Here is a 21715-nt window from a genome sequence, read left to right as displayed (position 1 = left end):
TGGACATAAGCCTTGGCCCTGATCCTGGGCATGGAAGAATTCAGGCCATGAGACATGAAAAGCTTCTACACCAGGGTCCCCTCAAGAACCCATTTTAAAAATCAGATTCCAAGACCCCACCCAACCAGGACCTGACTCTGAATCACTCCTCTGTGCTCTGGAGTGTGGCCCTCCTGTCAGCTCCATGAGCCCAGCTGAATCAGCCTACCAGGCTGGGCCAAGCATTCGGGTTCAAGTCTATGCACTTTGAAGCCTCACAGGCCTGCCCCAGAGGAGAACTGGGAAACCTACATTTTAAATAGCCTCCCCAGGTACCTCAGAAAAGTGACAACTGACTCAGGGCATGTACAGTAAAGTAAAAAAGACACCACAGGAAACCAAGAGGCCCAGGGTCTTCCCTGGCTCTGCTTCTAAAGCTCTGTGTGTTCAGACAACTCCTTCCCCTCTCTGAGCCTCAGTTTCCCCATTTACACAATAGGAAGGTTGGACTCTGCTGTCTCTGGGCTTCTCTTCAATCCCAATATTCTGATTCTGTTAAATACCTTTCAATGTAGGCTTCCCAGTTCGGAAGTGACAAGGAAACAGAACAAAGCTGCAGATTCAGAAAGCCAAGCATCCAGTTCATAAGGTCACAAATGGCCAAAACCCAAGGTGTAATCAAAGTCCCACAGACCCCCAAGTCTGCCCACAGGCCACAGACCACCACCAGCCTCCTCCCTGGCCCCCTGCTGTCTGATAGTCCATCCCTTACCTGCAGGACGAGGCTGAGAGCCATGGCTTTATAGGAATGGGGGACAGAGGAAAGGCCAAAAACCAAAAACAGGGCTACCACCAAGGTCACCAGGTTGGTCATGAGCTCCAGTCTCAAGGCCACCCATCGCGTGGAAGACACAAACATCAGCAGGTAGTTATTCTGTACATCTGTCAGCTTTTTAAACCTGACAAAGAAAGGACAACATGAAAGTCACATGTGTCTGTCTGACCCAGGGTTTCCTAACACTGGTTGCTTTCTCCAGCATCCAGCTCCCCAGTCTCACCAAAGAACCAACGAAGAAAATTGGAGAGGATTCCTTTCTACTCCTTTCTCAGCCATGGAGTTCACCTGACCCCAGATCTAGGAGTGAGCTCGGACCGATTTAGGCCTATTAGCAGTTCTCTTCCCCTCGCCTCGATAATTGATTCAGGATGGGTAAGTTACTCTACTGGGCCAACAAGAATGAATAAAGGCCCAGATTTGTGAGTGAATGAAGGAAAGCAATCCCTTCTTCGTATCTGTCCACCTTGCTCACAGCTGTATCCCCACTGGGTGCTGAGCACCTGGGAGGGTCTCAATGTTGACTGAATGATCCCTTAGTCCTAGTCTCTGCATAGTCTTTGGGTCTCTCTAGTGCCAACGGGAGAGCTGGCACCATGGTTCATTCAATATTTCAGTTAACAGAGCACACACCATCTCCCATGCCCAAATCTTCCCTGGCTTCAAGGCCACCTCAGATGTTGCCTCCTCCCCAAAGCCTTCCCTGATCCCAAGCTGCGGGTTATCACTTTCTCCTCTGAAACCCCAAGTCATTCTACCTGCGTTTCTCCCTATTGCATTGTATTCAACACTTGTCTTATTACAAAAATATACATCTGTGTCCCCTGTCTTCCATTAGACTGCAAACTTTTTGTAGTTCAGTGCAGACCATGTTTGACTGATGCTTACAAGTAGATAAGTTTATGTTACACAGTTAAACCTCAGCAACAATCATAGGATTTGATTGTTTCAACAAACATTTAGAAGGCAAATCTATGGGTGTGAATAGTGAAGAAAATTCTGCTATTTTGAAAACTATTGTTCTTTATTATTTTATTATATTTAGATATCTGTTTGCAAGTGAAAGAAAGAAATAAATGCATTCAGTACTAACATGGCAATACATCTTACCATTCATTGTATTAATATATGTATATAACAGCACAGGTCTTTAAAACTGACAGACATTTTTCATATCCCTTACATTTTTTATTCTTATAAGTACCATCTTCCAGATGGGGTTCTGGAGGTGCAGTGAAATAAATGGAATAAAACAATGATCGCTCTGAGTCTTCTGACAATGGTGCTGTTCCCAGGTGCTCTGTTTCCTTCCTGTTCCCCACCATTGCCACATTCCCCATCACCCTCAGAGAGCAGAAGGACTCACTCATTGATGAATTCTTCAGTTTTTCCATAGACATGGATGGAGCTCAGGCCCTGCAGGGTGGTGAGGATGTGCGAAAACAAAGGGGAGCAGCTGTAGTTCTTCAGTCTCTTGAACACGTTGATGGCTTTCTTGAACATCCTGCATTGAGAACGGGAGGGAGCGACCTGGGCCATCCACCTCTGACACCCTCCAGTTCTAGGTCGGTCCTAGACTCAAACCTCATTCACAAGCAAAAAGAACCCACTCACCTAAAATAAATGAGGCAAGCAGAGAGGATGACGACTCCCATCAGCAGGATATAGGGAGACATGAAACTGATTATCAACAGGATGATGATCACCGCCAAAGCCAGGAGCACAGACTGTTCAATCATTATGGGCAAGAACTGATCCAACTCATCCATGTCCCCTGCAAAGCAGTTCAGGAGCCGGCCAGTGGGGGTTGTGTCAAAGAAGCACATAGGGCAGTGGGACACCTGTGAGAGCAAAAGCAACCCAGGTCACAAGGCTCTGCACGCCATGGTGGGGGCTTGATGAAGACATCCTCAAGCTCTGAATGATGTACAGGATGCAGACTGAAGGATATCCAGGGAAGGCAACGTAGAGCACGGCTTAAAGGCAGAGGCTCCAGAGTGTCAGTTTGCCTGGACTCCAGGGCTGCCTGTCTTCCACCTATTGCTCTGGGACTGTAGGCAAGTTACATATAAACTCTCTGAGTCTCAGGGTCCTCATTTGTAAAATGGGGATGATAATGATGCTTCAGAGTTGTGATGAGGATTGTACAACTCTGCAAGTATACTAAAATATACGATTTAGAAGGGTATATTGGGACCTCCCTGGTGGTCCAGTGGTTAAGAATATGCCTGTCAATGTAGGGGACATTGGTTCAATACTGGGTCTGGAAAGATGCCACACGCCTCAGAGCAACTAAGCCCATACACCACTACTACTAAGCCCACGCTCTAGACCAGTGCTCTGCAACAAGCAAAGCCACTGCAATGAGAAGCTTGTACACCACAACAAAGAGCAACCCCCGGCCACTGCAACTGAAGAAAACCTGCACAGAGGTAAGTAAATAAATAAAATTGTAAAGGGTATATGCAGATTCAATCCCTGGGTCAGGAAGATCCCCTGGAGAAGGGAATGGCAACCCACTCCACTATTTTTGCCTGGAAAATCCCATGAATAGAAAAGCCTAGTGGGCTAGAGTCCATGCAGTCACAAAGAGTCGGACACGACTGAGCAACCAACACATTAATATTATTATTTGAGTCATGAAGTGGCTCTTACAGCAGCCCTCGTGGCAAATGTCTGGATCCTGCTGATAAGTATAGTTTGCTTGCTGTCTAAGGTAGAAGGTCATCATCATCAAATAGTCGCTTGGTTGTGTCTGACTCTTTGCAACCCCATGGTCTGCCAGGCTCCTCTGTCCATGGAATTCTCCAGGCAAGAATACACGGAGTGGGTTGCCAGTTCCTTCTCCAGGAGATCTTCCCGACCCAGGGACTGAACCCAGGTCTCTCTCCTTGCATGCAGATTCGTTACCCTCTGAGCCACCAGGCAAGCCCAAGGTAGGAGGTAGGGAGCAGCAAACATCAGTGGGGCAGACTGTGAGATCCTTGCTTTCTTCTTCTGCTTCTAAATTGTCTTTAATTTTATCTCCAGAATCTTTTGTTAAATACATGAGCTAAAGCAAAAAGAATATTCACAATCACAAATAAAAGACTAAAGCAATCACCCCCTTAGGACACTGAGCACTTTTGAGGAGTGAGGGGCTAGGGGGGGCAGGACTCAGCTCAGCTGTGGCATGAAAGGGGTCTTGGTGAGAGCCCATGCTCACTAGGGATTAGTATATGGTGGGGACACAGGGTCAGGATCTCTGGTTGCCTCCTTAAGTAGTAAATTAATCTGGTTCTAGTTTTGTTTTTATATTTGTTGATTTTATAGTTGAGCCAATTTTTTCAGAGATTTTTCCTTTACTTGTGATTATCTAAAACTACATGGCAAATTTAAGATCAATAAAGCCATAAAAAGGTGAGCAAAAAGAAAATGTTTAAAATATGAAATGTATTTTCTAATGAAAAAAACTTGAACATTTCTCAAAATTAAAATATAGAACATAACTTTGAGAAGGCCTGGGTACTAGGTATTTCTAGAATCTGGGAATGTGGAGTCAGAAACTTAGAGACCAGCTATCTGCTGCCACCACCACAGATTAGGTGGTAAGGACTGCCAGGCTTTGGAGTAATTTTTCCCTCTCCTGCCTTCTGGCTCATCAAGCCGGTTGCTTTATCTGAGATGTGGGGAAATGCCTTGGCCTCACCCTCCTAAATTAAAACACAATTTGTGGGAGTTCCCTGATGATCCAGTGGTTAAGATTTTGCCTTCCATTGCAGGGGGTGCTGGTTTGATCCCTGGTCAGGAAACTCGTGGCAAAAAACCAAAACATATTGTAACAAATTCAATAAAGATATTTAAAATGACGGCCCACATCAAAAAAAAATATTTTTAAAGGATTTGCTTTGAATCTACAAGGAATGACGGGTGCCCTCATTGCCTCCCGAGAATCCCTCTGAGAAGCCCTTCTCTACAGTTCTCAGCTCCAGCCTTCCTGAGCTCCATGCAGCTCTCTGGAAATGTTCTGCTTCTGCTCACCTCTTAATCTTGACCTGGCGAGATCTCGTTCATCCTCAGATCTTAGCATAGAGGTCACTTCCTCCAAGAAGCCTTCTTGGACTCCCACCTTCCTTCCACCACCCCCATGCTTGGGTCAGGTGTGTCATTTTCTTATGGTCCTGTGTGCCACCCCCATGGTTAACTCTGCACATCATATTACAACAGATTATTTTCCTGTCCATCTCCATCCTTAAGCTGTAGGCTAAGATGACCCAAACCACATCTGCATTGTTCACTCACCACTGTGAACCAAGTGCCTACTCCAGAGCCTGGCACCCAGTAATATTCGATAAGTGAAAGACAGAAAGGACATGTCCAAGAGCTAATGTGACACTATAGATAACTTGGTATTCTAGCCATAACATACATTCTAACCATAACACATATGGGGTTTCCATTTTCTCATGTGTAAGATAAGAGTAAAATACCCACTTCAAAAGGAACTTAAGGAAATTAGAAGAAACTGTTTATGTGACTGTGCTCAGCCAACAGAGGCCAGCATTGATAGCTGAGGGTTGATCCTCTAGGAAGGGGCATTAAACTTAGTCGTGGGAGAGTTTCAAGAACCTATCTCATTCTCTGGCCTGCTCCCACCTAGTTAGTGACCCAGTGTAAACTCACAACTATACGACATTATATTCTCCAAACCACAGAGACAGCAAAATAGATCAGCAGTTTTCAGAGGTCTAGGGGAGGGATATACATAGGCTGAGCAAAGGGGATTTTTAGGGTAGTTTGACTATTCTGTATAATACTTGATGGTAGACGCATGCCAGTATGCATTTGTCAAAACCCATAGAATGTACAACACAAGCAGTGAACCTTAATGTAAACTATGGACTTTGATAATAATAATGTATCAATGTTGACTCATCAACTGTAACAGATGTCCCCCACTAATGCAAGCTATTAATAATAGGAGAAATTGAGGATGTGGTGAAGGGTAAAAGTGAACCCTATATTTTCTGCTCAATTTTTCTCTAAACCAAAAACTGCTCAAAAAATAAAGCCTAATAATTAGAAAAAAGAGTTGAGCAAGGTCAAGGCTCAGCCTGTGGCCATGCCCAGTGCCCAGACCCATACCTTGTTGAAAAGCTTGTTGTGCAATGCTGTGGATGCCTTCCCCATCACCTTGGTGAAAACCAATGAGAGGCAGATGCCCAGGAGGATTGCCAACAGACCGCTGAGGCCAAACACCAGTTGGTAAAAGGGCAGCTGAGGATTGTCCAGTATGTCACCTGGGTCTGCAGTGGTCCAGTTGCTCTCTTGACTGCTATTATTCTTCAAGAAAGGACAGGGAGTATGGTATGATAAGAAATATGCTTCATCTTTGTCCCCAATTCCTGACACACAAGTCCTAAAACCCTTGCAGTTTCCTAGGTGATGGGGGTGCGTGGGGCTTCATTTGTGGTAATAATTGGCCTTTGACTCTGGTTTCTGACACGAGCCTCTGGAGCAATGAGAGAGTCTTTTGTAGCTAACGAGATGACTAGGGGCTGGGGACTCCTAAATAGCTTCAGGACTGGGGCTGGTCACCAGAAAGACCATGTCATGAGTCCAAGCTTCGAACTTTCAGCCCTACTCCCATTTTCTGGAAATGGGAAGGAGCTGGAATTTTAGTTTATGATCCATCATGTCTACATGTTGAAGTGAAAGTTGCTCAGTCATGTCCAGCTCTTTGCAACCCCATGGACAATACAGTCCATGGAATTCTCCAGGCCAGAATAGTGGAATGGGTAGCCTTTCCCTTCTCCAAGGGATCTTCCCAACCCAGGGATCAAACTGGGGTCTCCCACATTGCAAGCAGATTCTTTACCAGCTGAGCCACAAGAGAAGCCCAAGAATACTGGAGTAGGTGGCTTATCCCTTCTCCAATAGATCTTCGCAAACCAGGAATCAAATCAGGGTCTCTTACTTTGCAGGCAGATTCTTTAAAACTGAGCAACATGTTGAATCCACCATAAAAATCCCTAAAGCATGGCATTCAGAGAGCTTCCAGGTTGGTGAACATATTCATGTGCTAGAAGGGTGGTGTACCCCAACTCCATGGAAACAGAAGCTCTTGCACTTTGGACCCTTCTGTACCTCACCCTATATATTTTTTCATCTGGCTCTGCATCTGCATCATTTACTATATTCCTTGTCTAAAAACTGATAAAAGTATTTCCCTAAGTTCTGTAAGCCATTATAGAAAATTATCAGGCCCACAGAAGGAGTCATGGGAATCCCCAATTCATAGCTGATTTATCAGAACTACAAAAACAGCAGAATGATCTCTTTGTTTCCAAGGCAAACCATTCAATAGCACAGTAATCCAAGTTTATGCCCCAACCTCTAATGCATAAGAAGCTGAAGCTGGAACGGTTCTTTGAAGACCTATAAGACCTTCTAGAACTAACACCCAAAAGAGATGTCCTTTTCATCATAGTGGACTAGAATGCAAAAGTAGGAAGTCAAGAGATATCTGGACTAGAGACAAATTTGGCCTTGGAGTACAGAATGAAGCAGGGCAAAGGCTAATAGAGTTTTGCCAAGAGAACTCACTGGTCACAGCAAACACCCTCTTCCAACAACACAAGAGAAGACTCTACACATGGACATCACCAGATGGTCAATACCAAAATCAGACTGATTATATTCTTTGCAGCCAAAGATGGAGAAGCTCTATACAGTCAGCAAAAACAAGACTGGGAGCTGACTGTGGCTCAGATCATGAACTCCTTATTGCCAAATTCAGACTTAAATTGAAGAAAGGAGGGAAAACCACTAGACCATTCAGGTATGACCTAAATCAAATCTCTTGTGATTATACAGTGGAAGTGACAAATAGATTCAAGGGATTAGATCTGATAGAGAGCTTGAAGAACTACTGACAGAGGTTCATGACATTGTACAGGAGGCAGTGATCAAGATCATCCCCAAGAAAAAGAAATGCAAAAAGGCAAAATAGTTGTCTGAGGAAGATATACTGAGAAAAGAAGAGAAGCTAAAGGCAAAGGAGAAAAGAAAAGATATACCCATCAGAATGCAGTGTTCCAAAGAAGACAAGGAGAGATAAGAAAGCCTACCTCAGTGATCAGTGCAAAGAAATAGAGGAAAACAATAGAATGGGAAAGACTAGAGATCTCTTCAAGAAAATTAGAGATACCAAGGGAACATTTCATGCAAAGATGGGCACAATAAGAGACAGATAAAATGGGCACAATAAATACTAGAGACCTAACAGAAGCAGAAGATATTAAGAAGAGGTGGTAAGAATACATAGAAGAACATACAAAAAAGATCTTAATGACCGAGATAACCACAATGGTGTGATCATTCATCTAGAGCCAGACATCCTGGAATATGAAGTCAAGTGGGCCTTAGGAAGCATCACTATGAACAAAGCTAGTGGAGGTGATGGAATTCCGGTTGAGCTATTTCAAACCCTAAGAGATGATGGTATGAAAGTGATGCACTCAATATGCCAGAAAATTTGAAAAGCTCAGCAGTTTCCACTCCAATCCCAAAGAAATGCAATGCCAAAGGATGTTCAAACTACTGCACAATTGTACTCATCTCACACACTAGCAAAGTAATGCTCAAAATTCTCCAAGCCAGGCTTCAACAGTACATGAACCATGAATTTCCAGATGTTCAAGCTTGATTTAGAAAAGGCAGAGGAATCAGAGATCAAATTGCCAACATCTGTTGGATCACAGAAAAAGCAAGAGAGTTCCAGGTAAACATCTGCTTTATTGACTACACCAAAGGCTTTGACTGTGTGCATCACAACAAACTGGAAAATTCTTAGAGATGAGAATAACAGACCACCTTACCTGCCTCCTGAGAAATCTGTATGCAGGTTAAGAGGCAACAGTTAGAACTGGACGTGGAACAACAGACTGGTTCCAAATTGGGAAAGGAGTACATCAAGGCTGTATATTGTCACCCTGCTTATTTAACTTATATGCAGAGTACATCATGCAAAATGCTGGGCTAGATGAAGCACAAGCTGGAATCAAGATTGCCAGGAGATATATCAGTAACCTCAGATATGCAGATGACACCACCTTTATGGCAGAAAGGGAAGAAGAACTAAAGAACCTCTTGATGAAAGTGAAAGAGGAGAGTGAAAAAGCTGGTTTAAAACTCAACATTCAAAAAACAAAGATCACAGCATCTGATCCCATCACTTCATGGGAAATAGATGGGGAAACTATGGAAACAGTGAGAAACTTTATTTTCTTGGGCTCCAAAATCACTGCAGCCATGATGGTGACTGCAGCCATGACATTATGACACTTGCTTCTTGGAAGAAAAGCTATGACCAACCTAGAAAGCATATTAAAAAGCAGAGACATTACTTTGTCAACAAAGGTCCATCCAATCAAAGCTATGGTTTCTCCAGTAGTCATGTATGGATTTGAGAGAGTTGAACTATAAAGGAAGCTGTGTGCTGAAGAATTGATGCTTTTGAGCTGTGGTTTTGGAGAAGACTCTTGAGAGTCCCTTAGTCAACAAGGAGATCAAACCAGTCAATCCTAAAGGAAATCAGACCTGAATATTCATTGGAAGGACTGATGCTGAAGCTGAAACTCCAATACTTTGGAAAAGACCCTGGTGTTGGGGAAGATTGAAGGCAGGAGCAGAAGGGGATGACAGAGGATGAGATGATTGGATGGCATCACTGACTCAATGGACATGAGTTTGAGCAAGCTCCAGGAGTTGGTGAAGGACAAGGAAGCCTGGTATACTACAGTCCATGAGGTTGCAAACAGTCAGACATGACTGAGCAACTGAACAAAATGTCTAGACTTGTGATTGGCACATGAGCAGTCTTATGGGACTGAACCCTTAACCTGTGAGGTGTTGCTAACTCTGGATAGGTAGTATCAGAATGGAATTGAACTGTAGTACACCCAGCGAGTGTCCAGGGAGTTGGAGAACTGGTTGACACAGAGGGGAAAAACCAAAACCAAAACCTGCACTTTGCGTATCAGAGACATTACGTGTGGAGAGAGAAAAACTGTGAGTTTTCTTTTTCAGAGGTTCAAACCATCTGAGTTCAGGGTGAAATTCAGCAGGGAGAAAAATATGTCTTCCTGGGGCTACAGAAGACTCAGCAGCCAGTAGAAGGTGAAACTATATGTTAAAAGCTTCCTGCTCAGTGCTATCGCTTTTCCCTTCTCCCTCCCCACTGCCCTGTGCTGATCCCCTGGACCACTACAGCATCAGTCTCAGTGGCCTGTCTCCTGATCCAGGTCTTGCCTCCACTCCATTGCCTCCTCTACCCTGATTGTTCCAAACTCAACTCCACTACCATTAGGACTTCTATACATCCCTTCCTCAATGCATCTTTGTCCTAAGGCAGCCTGCTGTCTGATATGAGTCTCTTCTCTTCTGGCAGGGTAGAAAATGGCTTGATAGATTACTTCACTCTATGTTGTTAGAAATCTGCACTAGATGGTCATCTAACATCACCTCTGCCTCCTTCCACACTCTCCAATGTGATTCAGGGAAGAGTTTGAGAACTGTTTCTCAAACTCCTTGCCAGCATGGTCTTAGGTTAGATTCTACCAAAGAGAGGCACTCGCAGAAAATCTAAAGGCTGAAAGAGAAGCCATTATACTCTGGTGGCAATTGTGGACAGGTGCATGGAGCTTGGAATTCAGCCAGTGGTTAGCAGGCATCCTTCCAAGGATCAGCCCATTTAGTGCTGCCTGCTGCTAAAATTCCTGGAGCCCGCTTTCCCTCTCTCCTCCAGCCCTTCCAGTGGCTGTGTAGCCTCTAACTTGTGTATTAAATCTTTGGAAGCTCTAAATATTTCAAGCGGCTCCTGCTTTCCTGACCAAACTCCATCTGAAACATGACTCAAAAGTTAACCAAATAGATTGCTTGAAAGACATAGCCTGGATTCAGAGCACAGAGTTCAAGGCACATTGACATCTCAGGGCAGGCTCCTTCTCCTCTCTAAGAATAATTTCTGCAAATATAAAATGGGGACAGTGATACCTACCTCAGAATGAGGTTGGAAAGATTAATGAATTAATCTGATACATAATGGCTGAGAGCTCCAGAACCCTCAACACAAACAACCCTGTCCGAACTCCTGCACTAAAAGACTTGACCGAACCTTAGCGTGGCTCCTAGAGGCTAAGGTATGTCCCTCGGAGGACCCCAGCTCCCCCCACCTTCATTAAAGTGCCTCTGCCAGGAAAATTTACTGTTTTCCTGGCAGGCCCCTGATCTTTCTTCCTCAGAGCACTTACTAAGAAGCACTCACAGCTGTGACTGTGTATCTCTTGCAACTCAGAAGCATCTTTCTTAAAGATCTGAGAATGATTCCTTTAAAATGTAATCCTCAGAAAGGACAGAGCCTCTGTCCCCCACTCTCTGTGGGAGGAGAAAGCTGGCTGCAGACACTGATAGCTTAATTGTACTGACACTCACCAACCTTTTGTACTTTTTCATTCTCTGGCCCAGCAGAGCCCCTGCTTTCCCTCCTCTCTCATTCTCCCTTTCAAAAGCCCAGATCACTTCTGTGCAAGTCATACTGGAGCTCAGCTCTTTCCCTGCTGTCAGGAGTGATGGATAAAACTTTTTTTCCCTTCTCTAACTCATATTAGAGCAGACTGTAAAGCATTCTTGGTGTAAAGAGCTGTTTGGGGACAGAAATCTCTTGGTTTTGTTCCTAGGAGACTGTACAGGTGACCTCTTGCTCTGTGAACACAGGATGCCCACCTGGGAGGGCGCTCCAGAGTTTCAGCTCCCAAGGGTTCCCTCTAGGGCCCCATTCATCAGCATGGCAAGGGCAGGTACTGGGCTTGCCATGGGCTTCTCTAACCCATACCCATGGGGCCCCAAGGAAAAAGAAGTTCCCCCATTCCACCCAGGTCCACAGAAATGCACCCCACCCCCACATGGCACTCACCCCTGAGCCCTGGCCCAGCCAATAGCTCAGCCACCAGAAGCTGAACACCGGGAAGAAGGCTAACATCATCATGAGAAGGAAAATCATGCTGCAGATCAGGTAACCTGGGGAGAGAGAGGAACGTGACACACAGGTGCCAAAAGAAGGTACGTGGCCACACCAGGCCCTTGGATCTTCCTCAGACACCCTAGAAGACTCGAAAGAGCTGGGTTCCAAGATTAGAAAGCCCTGGGTTCAAATGCTGGCTCAAACTACTTACAAGCTATGTGAACCTGGGCAAGGGATCAAATGTCAGTGACACTCCACTTCCTTACATACAAGATGGTGATGGTAGTCCTGCAGCCTCAAGGGGCTGCTCTAAAGATGCTATGAGGTAACGTGTGTCAAGTACCCAGCCCAGTGCCTGGTTATGTGAGCAGTGTTCTAGAGAAGCTGGTTGCCCTTATGCAAGCCCTGAGGGTTCAACATTCAAAATAACAACAGCTACCTTTCACTATTATGTACCAAGTGCCAGGTAGAGTACTAAATACATGAATTATTTTTGAATTCAGAATGCCTATCGCCAAGTTTCCAAGGGAGGAAGTAACTTGCCCAAAGTCATAGAGCTGGAGAGTGGGGAAGCCAAGGATGGGAAAACCTAGGGTACACGCCTTCCTTTCCCATCTACCTCTTGCCCTGGCACTCTACCCACCTATCCAGTCTGTGCCTCATGCCCGTATTCTTTTTCTTGAATTCTTCCTTAAGCTCCACCCAAGGGCCAACTCTCTTTAATGACATCTGAGACCATGCTTGGTCCCGGAGATCTCTCTCTCTTGCTACCAGTGGATGAATGTTTTAATTCTCTAGATTACAGGGTAGGTTCTCAGGCAACTTTATACACCCTCCCCTCCAGAACTCAGCAAGAGCCTGGTTCATAACAGGTACTTCCTAAATACAGATCAATTGGTTTTTTGGTTCATTCATTGCGTTTCACAAGTATTTGCTGCTCCCCTGCTCTGGTCAGGCCCTGTGTTATATCCTGTAAGGATGCTCACAGTGGAAGGGGTGAGGATGGCAATCTCCTATGCACAGCCTGCCTCCTCCTCCCTAGACAGGTAGAGAGAAGACACGCCTTGTGCAGGGTTAGGTTCCAAAATCAATGAAGAATAAAAAGTTGGCATGGAGTCAAAATTACTCTCAAAAATTAAGTTACTCAAAACCACAGTAGCATATACCTGGTCTCATGTTTACAACATTGTAGAGTTATATATGTGTGAATTTGGTAACATACACCATTAAATAAAGCAGAAGCTTTGAAACTTTTTATTGCCATCCACCTTCAGATATACAGTCTAATACATAATAAAATGAAAGCTTCACCAACATCACTTCTGCAGATATTTTCAACTCTAGTCACATTTCTATTCTCAACGCTCCTTACAACCCACTCAGTTGATTTCACAGCCCACTAGTGGGCTGGGACCTGTGGTATGAAAAGCACTGAGATAAAGAGTACTATGGCATTCTTTATTTCACTAAAAATATTAATGATGTTTAATGTAAAATGTTTCTTATTTTCTATATTCCTAATACTGTGTTATTTGGGGCCTTAATCCTGACAGACTGCTAATCCCAAGGCTAGCTAATTCCTAGAAACAGCAATTAACTCCTTACAGGCACACCTTTGATATACAAACGAACCAATCCACAGCCCACCCTCCCAATAACCTCTTTTATCAAACTCTCACCCACCAAGCCAATATTTGCCCTCCCCTAAATCACCCTAAGACCAGGTATCAGACATTTAGGACCATCACTATAGCAATGAGCCCTCCAGAATTGTTCAAGCTGTCCAATCCTAAGCTTACTCAGGGTGCCTACCCTGCCTCACCCACTTCTTCCCACAGAAACCCCAGTAAAGGCTCTGGGCCCTGCTTTCTCTTACCACTCCACCACTGGCCAAACTTGGTGCTTCCCCCATGTGGTCCTTCACGGCATGCATACCATGCCTATTTCTAGGCAAAAAAGTATAAACTTTTCCCTTCATGAACATAATTTACATGTCTATATGCCTTGACATATTTGATTTTTTAAATGCCAGGTATATTAACACAAATACACATAGAAACATAATTTCTGGCACTGACTACAGTGGTAGAGTTATTATAGTTGAGAATGGCTGGAATTATGCAAGTTAAACTCATGAATGGCATGACCGTTTGAGTCCCTCTACCTCCCATGACCTTGCACATTCCAGTCTGACCCAGCTTTGTGAGCAGGCCTGGCCTGGGGCAGCTAACAGCCCATACCTCCGCCCGCCTGGATATAGTGGTGGTAGACTGTCCACTTCAAGGACCCTTCTTCCATCTTCTCCTTCTGTGAGAGTTGATTTTCCAGCACTGGATCAGGGAAAAGAAAAAGGAAACAGTATGCCTCCCAATCTCCTATATCTCCTTCCTGGTCAAGAAGAGTCCTTGCGAAGCCTTCTATTCTGGTTGCCACCCGTACCCCACCCAAGTCTAACTCCAACCAGCAGAGTTTGCAGATCTGCCTGGACTCTGAAAAGGGGGTCCATCACCAGCCATTCAATAGACCCTGGAGAGCCTGAGGTTCCCAAGGGCTGAATGGGTTGAGAGAGAGAGCGGGAGAGAAGGAAGAAAGCAGTGACCTGGGACCAGAATTGTCATCATGATACTGTACAGCTTCAAGAAGCAAATCACTTAACCTCTCTGTTTCCTCATCTGACAACTGGCAGGCCTACAGATAATCACTAAGACGCTTTGTAGCGATATGCTTCTGAAACAGCTCCTCGAAACAGATTTGACACCAGCCCAAGCGGACACGTGGCCTACAGCAGGGCAGAGAGATCAGTACCTGAAATATCAGTAGATGTCATCAATGTTGTCAATGACAACCACCACAACAACAGTAACAGGAGGCAGCACTGTAGGGGATACCTACTGTTTCTGCCTGCCGCTCTCCCTTCTTCTAACAGCAACACCACTATTTTCCCAGGAGAAGACAGCTCTCTTTGTGGGATTTTAATCTTGCAGGAAATTAGACTAGGATGGAAAACATCTGAAGCAGGTTTTCTTCAAAAGGATTCTATACCTGTTCCTGCTATTCTAGACTCCAAACTTTCTGAGGTCTAGTACTCCAGCTTTTTTTTCACTCTATGATCAACACCCTTTTCTGCCAACACATTATTTTTCTGCCCAAATTGGCTTCTGATCTTTGCAGCTGAAGGCTCTGTTTGTGACAGATGTGCCAGGCACTGTCCTAACCCCTCAGGACCTCTTCTAATCTCCACTGTGGTGTTGTAATATAAGAACAATTATCTCCACTTTTGCCAGTGACGGTTCAGAGAGTTTAACCTGTTTGGCCAAAGTCACACGGCTTTGAGAGCAGTAGTCCTGGAATTCTAATCCAGAACCTGTCTTACTTTAAAAATGAAAGTCTTTCTCGTCTGCTACCTTGTCTCAGAAAAGAGCAAGATCTTCAATAAGCATACTAAAAGATGTTCAGCTTCACCTTTTGAATGCCCAGAACTGGGCTTAATTTATTTCTGACTTCCAATGGCATTGTTCTCAAAAAATGTATAATGAATTAATGGCCCAGAAACTGTGCAAAGTTTATATCAGAGTCACTCGAGGTCAACCCTCAATCTGCCTCTGCACACCCTCAGCTGTTCCCCCAACAATAGTCACTTCCTGGTTGCTTCAGGCCTCTGGACCAGCACAGCCCTTACCCCACAGCCCTCCAATACTTGGATCTGTACCCTATATGAGTAATGTCTGGCACCCCATTCAGTGAGTGACAAGGCCTGGTCTCACATTCAGGACGAAATGCCAGAGCCTGTGGAAGATGCAGACAGGCAGGCAGAGGGTTTCACCCTGCTCCCAGGTGAAAGCACTATTTCATTCAGCACTATTACCAGCATTTTCACTGAGAAGTTCTTCCTGGCAAGCGGTCTGGGCCTGACCTTCCAGCTGTAGATCCTCTTCTGTCTTTGCTACTCCCTGCAACACACCCTGGGGAGAAAGCACAAGCCATGGATGCAGGGAAGGGTCTGCCCAGTTGGGTCAGAAGTGAGGGTGGGGTAGGGGGAAATCACCTGTGTGGCTTTCCCGCGCATCTTCTGGATGAGCTGGGCGTATCGTCCCCTCTTCTGTATGAGCTCACTGTGAATTCCTTTTTCACAGATTTTCCCATCTTCAAATAAAATGATCTGGTCACAAAATTCTAAATACTGAAGAGTCAGAAGAAATAAGATCTTCAATAAGCATACTAAAAGATGCTCAACTTCACTATTCAAAAGGAAAAATTTAAATCCTGAGAAAATATTTTATATCACCAGTTTGGCAAAAACAATCCCAAGTGTTGGTAATGACTAGGGTAAAGGGACTCTTACAAAACTGGGGTGGAGGGGGAGGCCTGCATAGATTGGTACAGCTACTTTGAAAAACAATTTGACAATATCTAGTAAAATTAAAGATTTTTGAAGAATTATGAACCAATAATTCTACTCCTAAAACACTTCCCAAAAAAAAGCCCTCTCAAACACATGCATAAAAACACATGTAGAAGAATGTATCAATATACTGAAGCATTTTTTTGTAAAAAGTGAAAAATGGGAAACAACCCGAATATCCATCCTGGAGAAATAAATTCTGGAATATTCAGATATTGTAATACAATACTAGTAAGAAAGAAATAAAATTCCATGTATCCACATGGAAGACCTTAAAAATATAATGTTGAGTAGAAAAGCAAATTACCTAAGGACACAGAAAGTAAAACATCGATTATAAGTTGTTAAATATGCAAAAGGACATTTGCTCTGTCTGGATTGACACATATGTTGTAAAAGTGTGAATACGCACATGGAAACAGTGAACAGTGAGTGAGGAGCAGGAAGGAGGGAAGGGGCTGTGATCTGAGGGCCATCGACATTGGACTGTGATGTGTCATCTGGGCAGTTACATGGGCTTTCATTAGGTTATTTTCTAACCTGTTTTTATGTCTTACATATTTTATACCAAAAATACTAAAGCCCAAATAGGAGAAGGATAAATAATAACAAGGTCTGGTATGAACATATCTAGGGAAAATGACCCATGAGAGGCAGCACCCAGCACAGCCAGTGTGCTTGATGGAAGAATGTGAGACTTGGCGAATTCTTCTCTGAGGGAGTTTTTTGTAACTTCAAAAGCAGGGGCTCGCCCATACAATTTTGAAAATAAAGGAGGCCTCAATATTTAGTTTCAAAAAAACCATTTAAAAAATTCTATAAAGCAATTATCCTTCAATAAAAAACAATTTTAAAAAATTTAGTTTCCATTTTTACCAACTTATCTTCTCCACATAGAAAGCAGAGGACATCAAGTTCTTTGCAATCCTCTCTGACTTTGGGGTCTGTCTGAGATACGAAGGGGTATCTGCTGGGAGGCTGTTATTGATCATGCTGAGATGGCAGGGGCTTGAGGAGCTACATTATCTGTCAATCATGGCCAGAGCCCCGGAAGGGTGGTCACCTGCAGCTGATGGGTCACCAAAATGACGGTCTTCCTCCTGAGCACCTTCTTAAAGCACTCCTCAAAGATATGCTTCCCCACATGGGCATCCACGGCCGAGAGTGGGTCATCCAGCAGGTAGAGCTCACGGTCAGAGTAGACGGCCCGGGCCAGGCTGATCCTCTGCTTCTGCCCCCCCGAGAGGTTGAGGCCCCGCTCCCCAATCTGTGGACAGGCAGCCAAAGGCACCGAGTCTGGAGGGTGACCCAGCCAGCTGTGCTCCCACCAGCCAGGTGGGCAGGTGGACAGACTAACCCCCCTCGGTGCACACTCCTGGACACCTAATGATTTGACACCCCTGGCACTTAAAATATTTTTCACAATCTCGACTTCCCAGTGGTTAACAGTCCACCTGCCAATACAGGGGACGTGAGTTTGATCCCCGGTCCGGAAAGCTTCCATGTGTCACCAGGCAACTAAACCCATGTCCCGCAACTACTGAGCCTGTGTTCTAGAGCCCTCATGCTGCAACTATTGAAGTCTGGGAGCTCTTAGAGCCTGTGTTCAGTGACAAAAGAAGCCACCACAATGAGAAACCCGAGCACTGCAACTAGAGAGCAGCCCCTGCCCGCTGCAACTAGAGAAAGCCTGGGTGCAGCAATGAAGAGCCAGCACAGTCAAACAAAAATTAATAATTAATTAAAAAGAAAATAAAAATACTTTTCACAATATGCCTAGTAAAGGATGAAAAAAACTGATGCTCACTTAACTGAAATTTGTAATTCATAGTAACATATCATTTTTTCTAAATTGGTTGGCTTGTCAGAAAGCATATTAAAACTTTTAACAGCTTAGCTCATAAAAATAAATCACTTATCCCAAGAAACAGCACCTTCTTACATCTTACAATGGTTTTAAATTTCTGTTGACTGTAACTGTCAACTGGTGGGATCACTGGCCTGGGTTAGGGGTATTGCCCAAGACCAAGACTGTATTATAGCTGAGGTGGTGGGCAGGTTTGTTATGTCAGGAGTCGAGGGTGCTAACCAGAATCACTGGGCAGTGTATTGGAGTTCCCTAGCAGACTAGCACTTCAGGCAGTGCTGGCTGGCCCATCCCTATGTCAGGTCCTGAGGCCGTGACACCCAGGGTCTAAGTTCTATCTCTGCTCGACCCTGAACTCTGGTGACGCTGTAGAAGAGAAGCAGTTTAAAGAGCAGTGGGGTGACCGCTTGTCACTGCTCTGCCTCCAGTTCGCATGTGACCATAGATAAGGGGCTTGGCCTGGGCGAGGCTCAGTTTCCTTACTCACTCAGCAGACTTCAATGCCTACTGTGTTCCTCTAATGACGGCCTAACACTTAACCTACGCCAAGCACTATTCAAAGCAAGTTATGTATCAACTCACCTAAACCTCTAATCATCCTGATGAGGTCAGAACTATTACTGATGCATTTTACAGAGCAGAGCTGGTTCTTCCTACTGAAGGGGAGACGCTGAACAAAACAACCAAGCTCTCTACCCTCCAGGGTACACTGCTGATCATTAAAGGAAGGATAATAAAAGAACTGACCTCATAGGTTATCTGAGGCTCACCTAATATATTAGAGTTGCTAGAACAGTACCTTGAATGTAGTGAATGCTCAGCCAACTGAGCTATTATTAGATAATAAAATCAAGGCAACCATACTGCTTTTATCTTACAAAGGTCTTATGTAGAGTAAGGGTGGCTACTGACGTGAAAGATGGAGAATTATCAGGAGCACCTAGCAGTCAGAACTGGCACTGCCACAGCAGGGCTATGGCTACCATCCCCACTGTCAAAGGCAGTGCTCTAGAGGGGCAGGGTGGTGGGGAGGAAGATGGATGACTGGGGTGGGGGTGGAGTAGAGGGGTTGGGGGTGCTTCTCATCCTCACAGGGTCTCTGCTCTTGATTCAGAAGAAGTCTGAGATCAACTCCCATTCTGGTGAGGCAAGGTAGCCCGTTTGTCAGCTCCCAAGGTCAGGTGAGCCACAACTTCCCTTCCTTGGGAGGGAAGGCTCTGAGACTGCAGGACTAGCTCCAGCTGCTTTGGGAAGGAAGAGCTGGGGTCTCTCGTCTTACCTACCCAGGGAGGCAGTCTGGGGACCCCAGAACACCATGACAAAGGTACCATCACAACAGAAGTGCGGTACCCTCGCCTCCCGCTCACCTCCGTCATGTCTCCGAAGGGCAGAATTTCCAGATCATGGTTCAGGGAGCAGCAGTGGAGCACCTGGAGATACCTGTGAAGGAGAGGGAGCTAAAGGGCCTGGTGGCCGGCCGCAGGCCCTCCGGCCTTCTCCAGTTTGGAAGGGAAGGTCTTGCATTCCATGCTGAAAAATTTGGCCTTGATCCTGAATTTAATGGTAAATCACAGGAGGCTTTTTTCATTTCCTTCCTTCATTTTTTTTAAATGTTAACACGTGCACTTGGTAATTGTTTGAACAGAACAAAAAGAAGAAAAGGTGAAAAGTGAGTCTCCTTCGCACCGTTGACCCTCAGCTGCTTTCCTCTGAATCAGTCACTAATACAGTTTCCTCTATACGTGTTCAGAAATAATCTAGTGATGTACGGTATGTACAGCAGATATAGGTTTATATTGTTTTAATGGCACTACCATATTGCAGTATAGGGAAGCACCATGCACTGTTTAACCAGTGAGCTAATGCTGGACATTTGGATTGTTGCTAGTTTTTGGCTATCCTGAATAATTCGATGTGAACATTCTTGTACATGGATCTTGGCATTCATGGGTGGCGCTATATGTATTAACTACATAGCGGTGAATTTTCAGAGTCAAAAGATAGTGTGTTTTTATTTTTGACAAACTGCTCTATGAGTCATGTCAGTCTGAAAGCTGAGCAGTGACAGGATGAGACTGGGCTTTTAGGACAGCTGCCCTGGAGGCAGAGCACAAAGTCGAACAGAGCAGGAGAAGGCTGGAGACAGAGCCAAGAGCGGGGCAGTGGGCACCGTTCTGGCAGAAGGTCACAGACCAGAGCTGGCAGTGGAGGTGGAGAAGGGAAATATTATACCAGTGCTATTTAGGAGGTTGAGTCTTCCAGAGTTGCTGACCAATTACATGTGGAAGGAGGAGGTGGTTCTTGGAGGAGGCAGGGTCGGGCTCCCTGGGTTGCACAGTTCAGTGATGCCATTAAGCCTAATTGGGAATTTGGGAGGAAAAGCAGGTGGGGTGGGGGCTGGGCATGATAGACCTGATGTTGAGGAGCTCACGAACAAACCGACTGGAGACAGCTGGTTTATACACCCACATATCTGTGCCTTTCAGCAAGGTTACAACAGGCAGATTGCAAAATCAGGCAAAGAGTTAAAAGGGGCCAGAGTCCACCAGAATTGGAAGCATAGCTGTAGCAATCAGAGCAGTTTTCCTTGCTCCTCCACTGACCAGACTTTGCTCATGACTTCAGAGCACGTGTCTCAGGCAGGTCCACCCAGGACTCTGGAGGGAGAGGCTGCAAAGGGTAAGGAGGGTGTGGGCGGGGCTGGGAATCTAAACTCCTTCCTCTACTGTTGCACACCACCCATGTGTTTTAGCTTTTGACTTTACCTTCAGGAATTAATTAACACAAAGGAAGTTTCAAAGGAACACTTTCGGAAGGGGAGGGTTATTTTGAGCCAAAGGAGCACAATAGTTAAATTTGGTGGCACTAGCTGTAAAGGACCTGCTTGCCTTTGCTGGAGGTGTGAGACACGAATTCGGTCCCTCGGTTGAGAAGACCCCCTAAAGGAGGGCATGGCAATCCACTCCAATATTCTAGCCTGGAGAATCCCATGGACAGAGGAGCTACAGTCCATGGGGTTGTACAGAGTATGACACGACTGAAGCGACTTAGCGTGAAGTTTCTGAAAGCAACTGGGTTCAGATTCTGACTCTACCATATCCTAGCAGCTCAACGACTTTGGGCAAATTATTCAGTCTCTTGGGGGCCTCAGCTGATTTGCTAGAAAATGGATCTGATGAGAATCTTTCCTTCCCAGTGAGAAGGAAATACAGTGATGCATGTAAGTGAGCACACAGCAAGTCATTATTAGCAGTGAGAGGCCCCTCTCCAAACCAGCCCCAGAAGCTCAGAAGCTCACCAGGCCTCGTCGTATTGGCTTCCCATGAGGATGTTCTCCCGGACACTCCCCTTGATGATCCAGGCCTGCTGGGGGACATAGGCCAGGCTTCCGTGCACCCCCACTGAACCCTCCAGCAAGTGCATCTGCGGCAGAGTGAGTCCAGCCTCAGGACCGTGGCAGCCACGGAACAGATCCCCCCTGGCTCAGCAGCCACAGTGCCCAGGGCTCCACTGTGCTCCAGGAACCTGGGGGCTCTCCTGTGTAAATGAAATCTTAACAGGATCCTGTCAGGCCCACTGGTGAAGGCCCTGAGAACGTGGGCAGTAGTTGGGGAAAGCCAGACCTGTTCC

General features: G+C 45.2%; 1 protein-coding gene across 1 annotated transcript in view; it reads right to left on the bottom strand.

Annotated features, from left to right (window-relative positions):
* ABCC11 (ATP binding cassette subfamily C member 11) overlaps window positions 1–21715 on the bottom strand; it is a 76899-nt gene that overhangs the window by 14915 nt on the left and 40269 nt on the right. Inside the window, exons 12-22 of the mRNA XM_070386767.1 lie at window positions 21384–21508; window positions 19453–19525; window positions 17282–17485; window positions 15862–15996; window positions 15676–15778; window positions 14057–14146; window positions 11769–11872; window positions 5939–6136; window positions 2429–2655; window positions 2181–2318; window positions 752–938 (exon numbers count right to left, since the gene is read on the bottom strand). Of these exons, the coding sequence (XP_070242868.1) occupies window positions 752–938; window positions 2181–2318; window positions 2429–2655; window positions 5939–6136; window positions 11769–11872; window positions 14057–14146; window positions 15676–15778; window positions 15862–15996; window positions 17282–17485; window positions 19453–19525; window positions 21384–21508 (1584 nt within the window). The remainder of the gene's footprint in view (window positions 1–751; window positions 939–2180; window positions 2319–2428; window positions 2656–5938; window positions 6137–11768; window positions 11873–14056; window positions 14147–15675; window positions 15779–15861; window positions 15997–17281; window positions 17486–19452; window positions 19526–21383; window positions 21509–21715) is intronic.

Source organism: Bos mutus, chromosome 18, assembly GCF_027580195.1.
Source record: "Bos mutus isolate GX-2022 chromosome 18, NWIPB_WYAK_1.1, whole genome shotgun sequence".
NCBI lineage: Eukaryota > Metazoa > Chordata > Mammalia > Artiodactyla > Bovidae > Bos > Bos mutus.
Note: the sequence above shows the minus strand (reverse complement) of the source record. Positions and strands in the feature narration are given on the sequence as shown.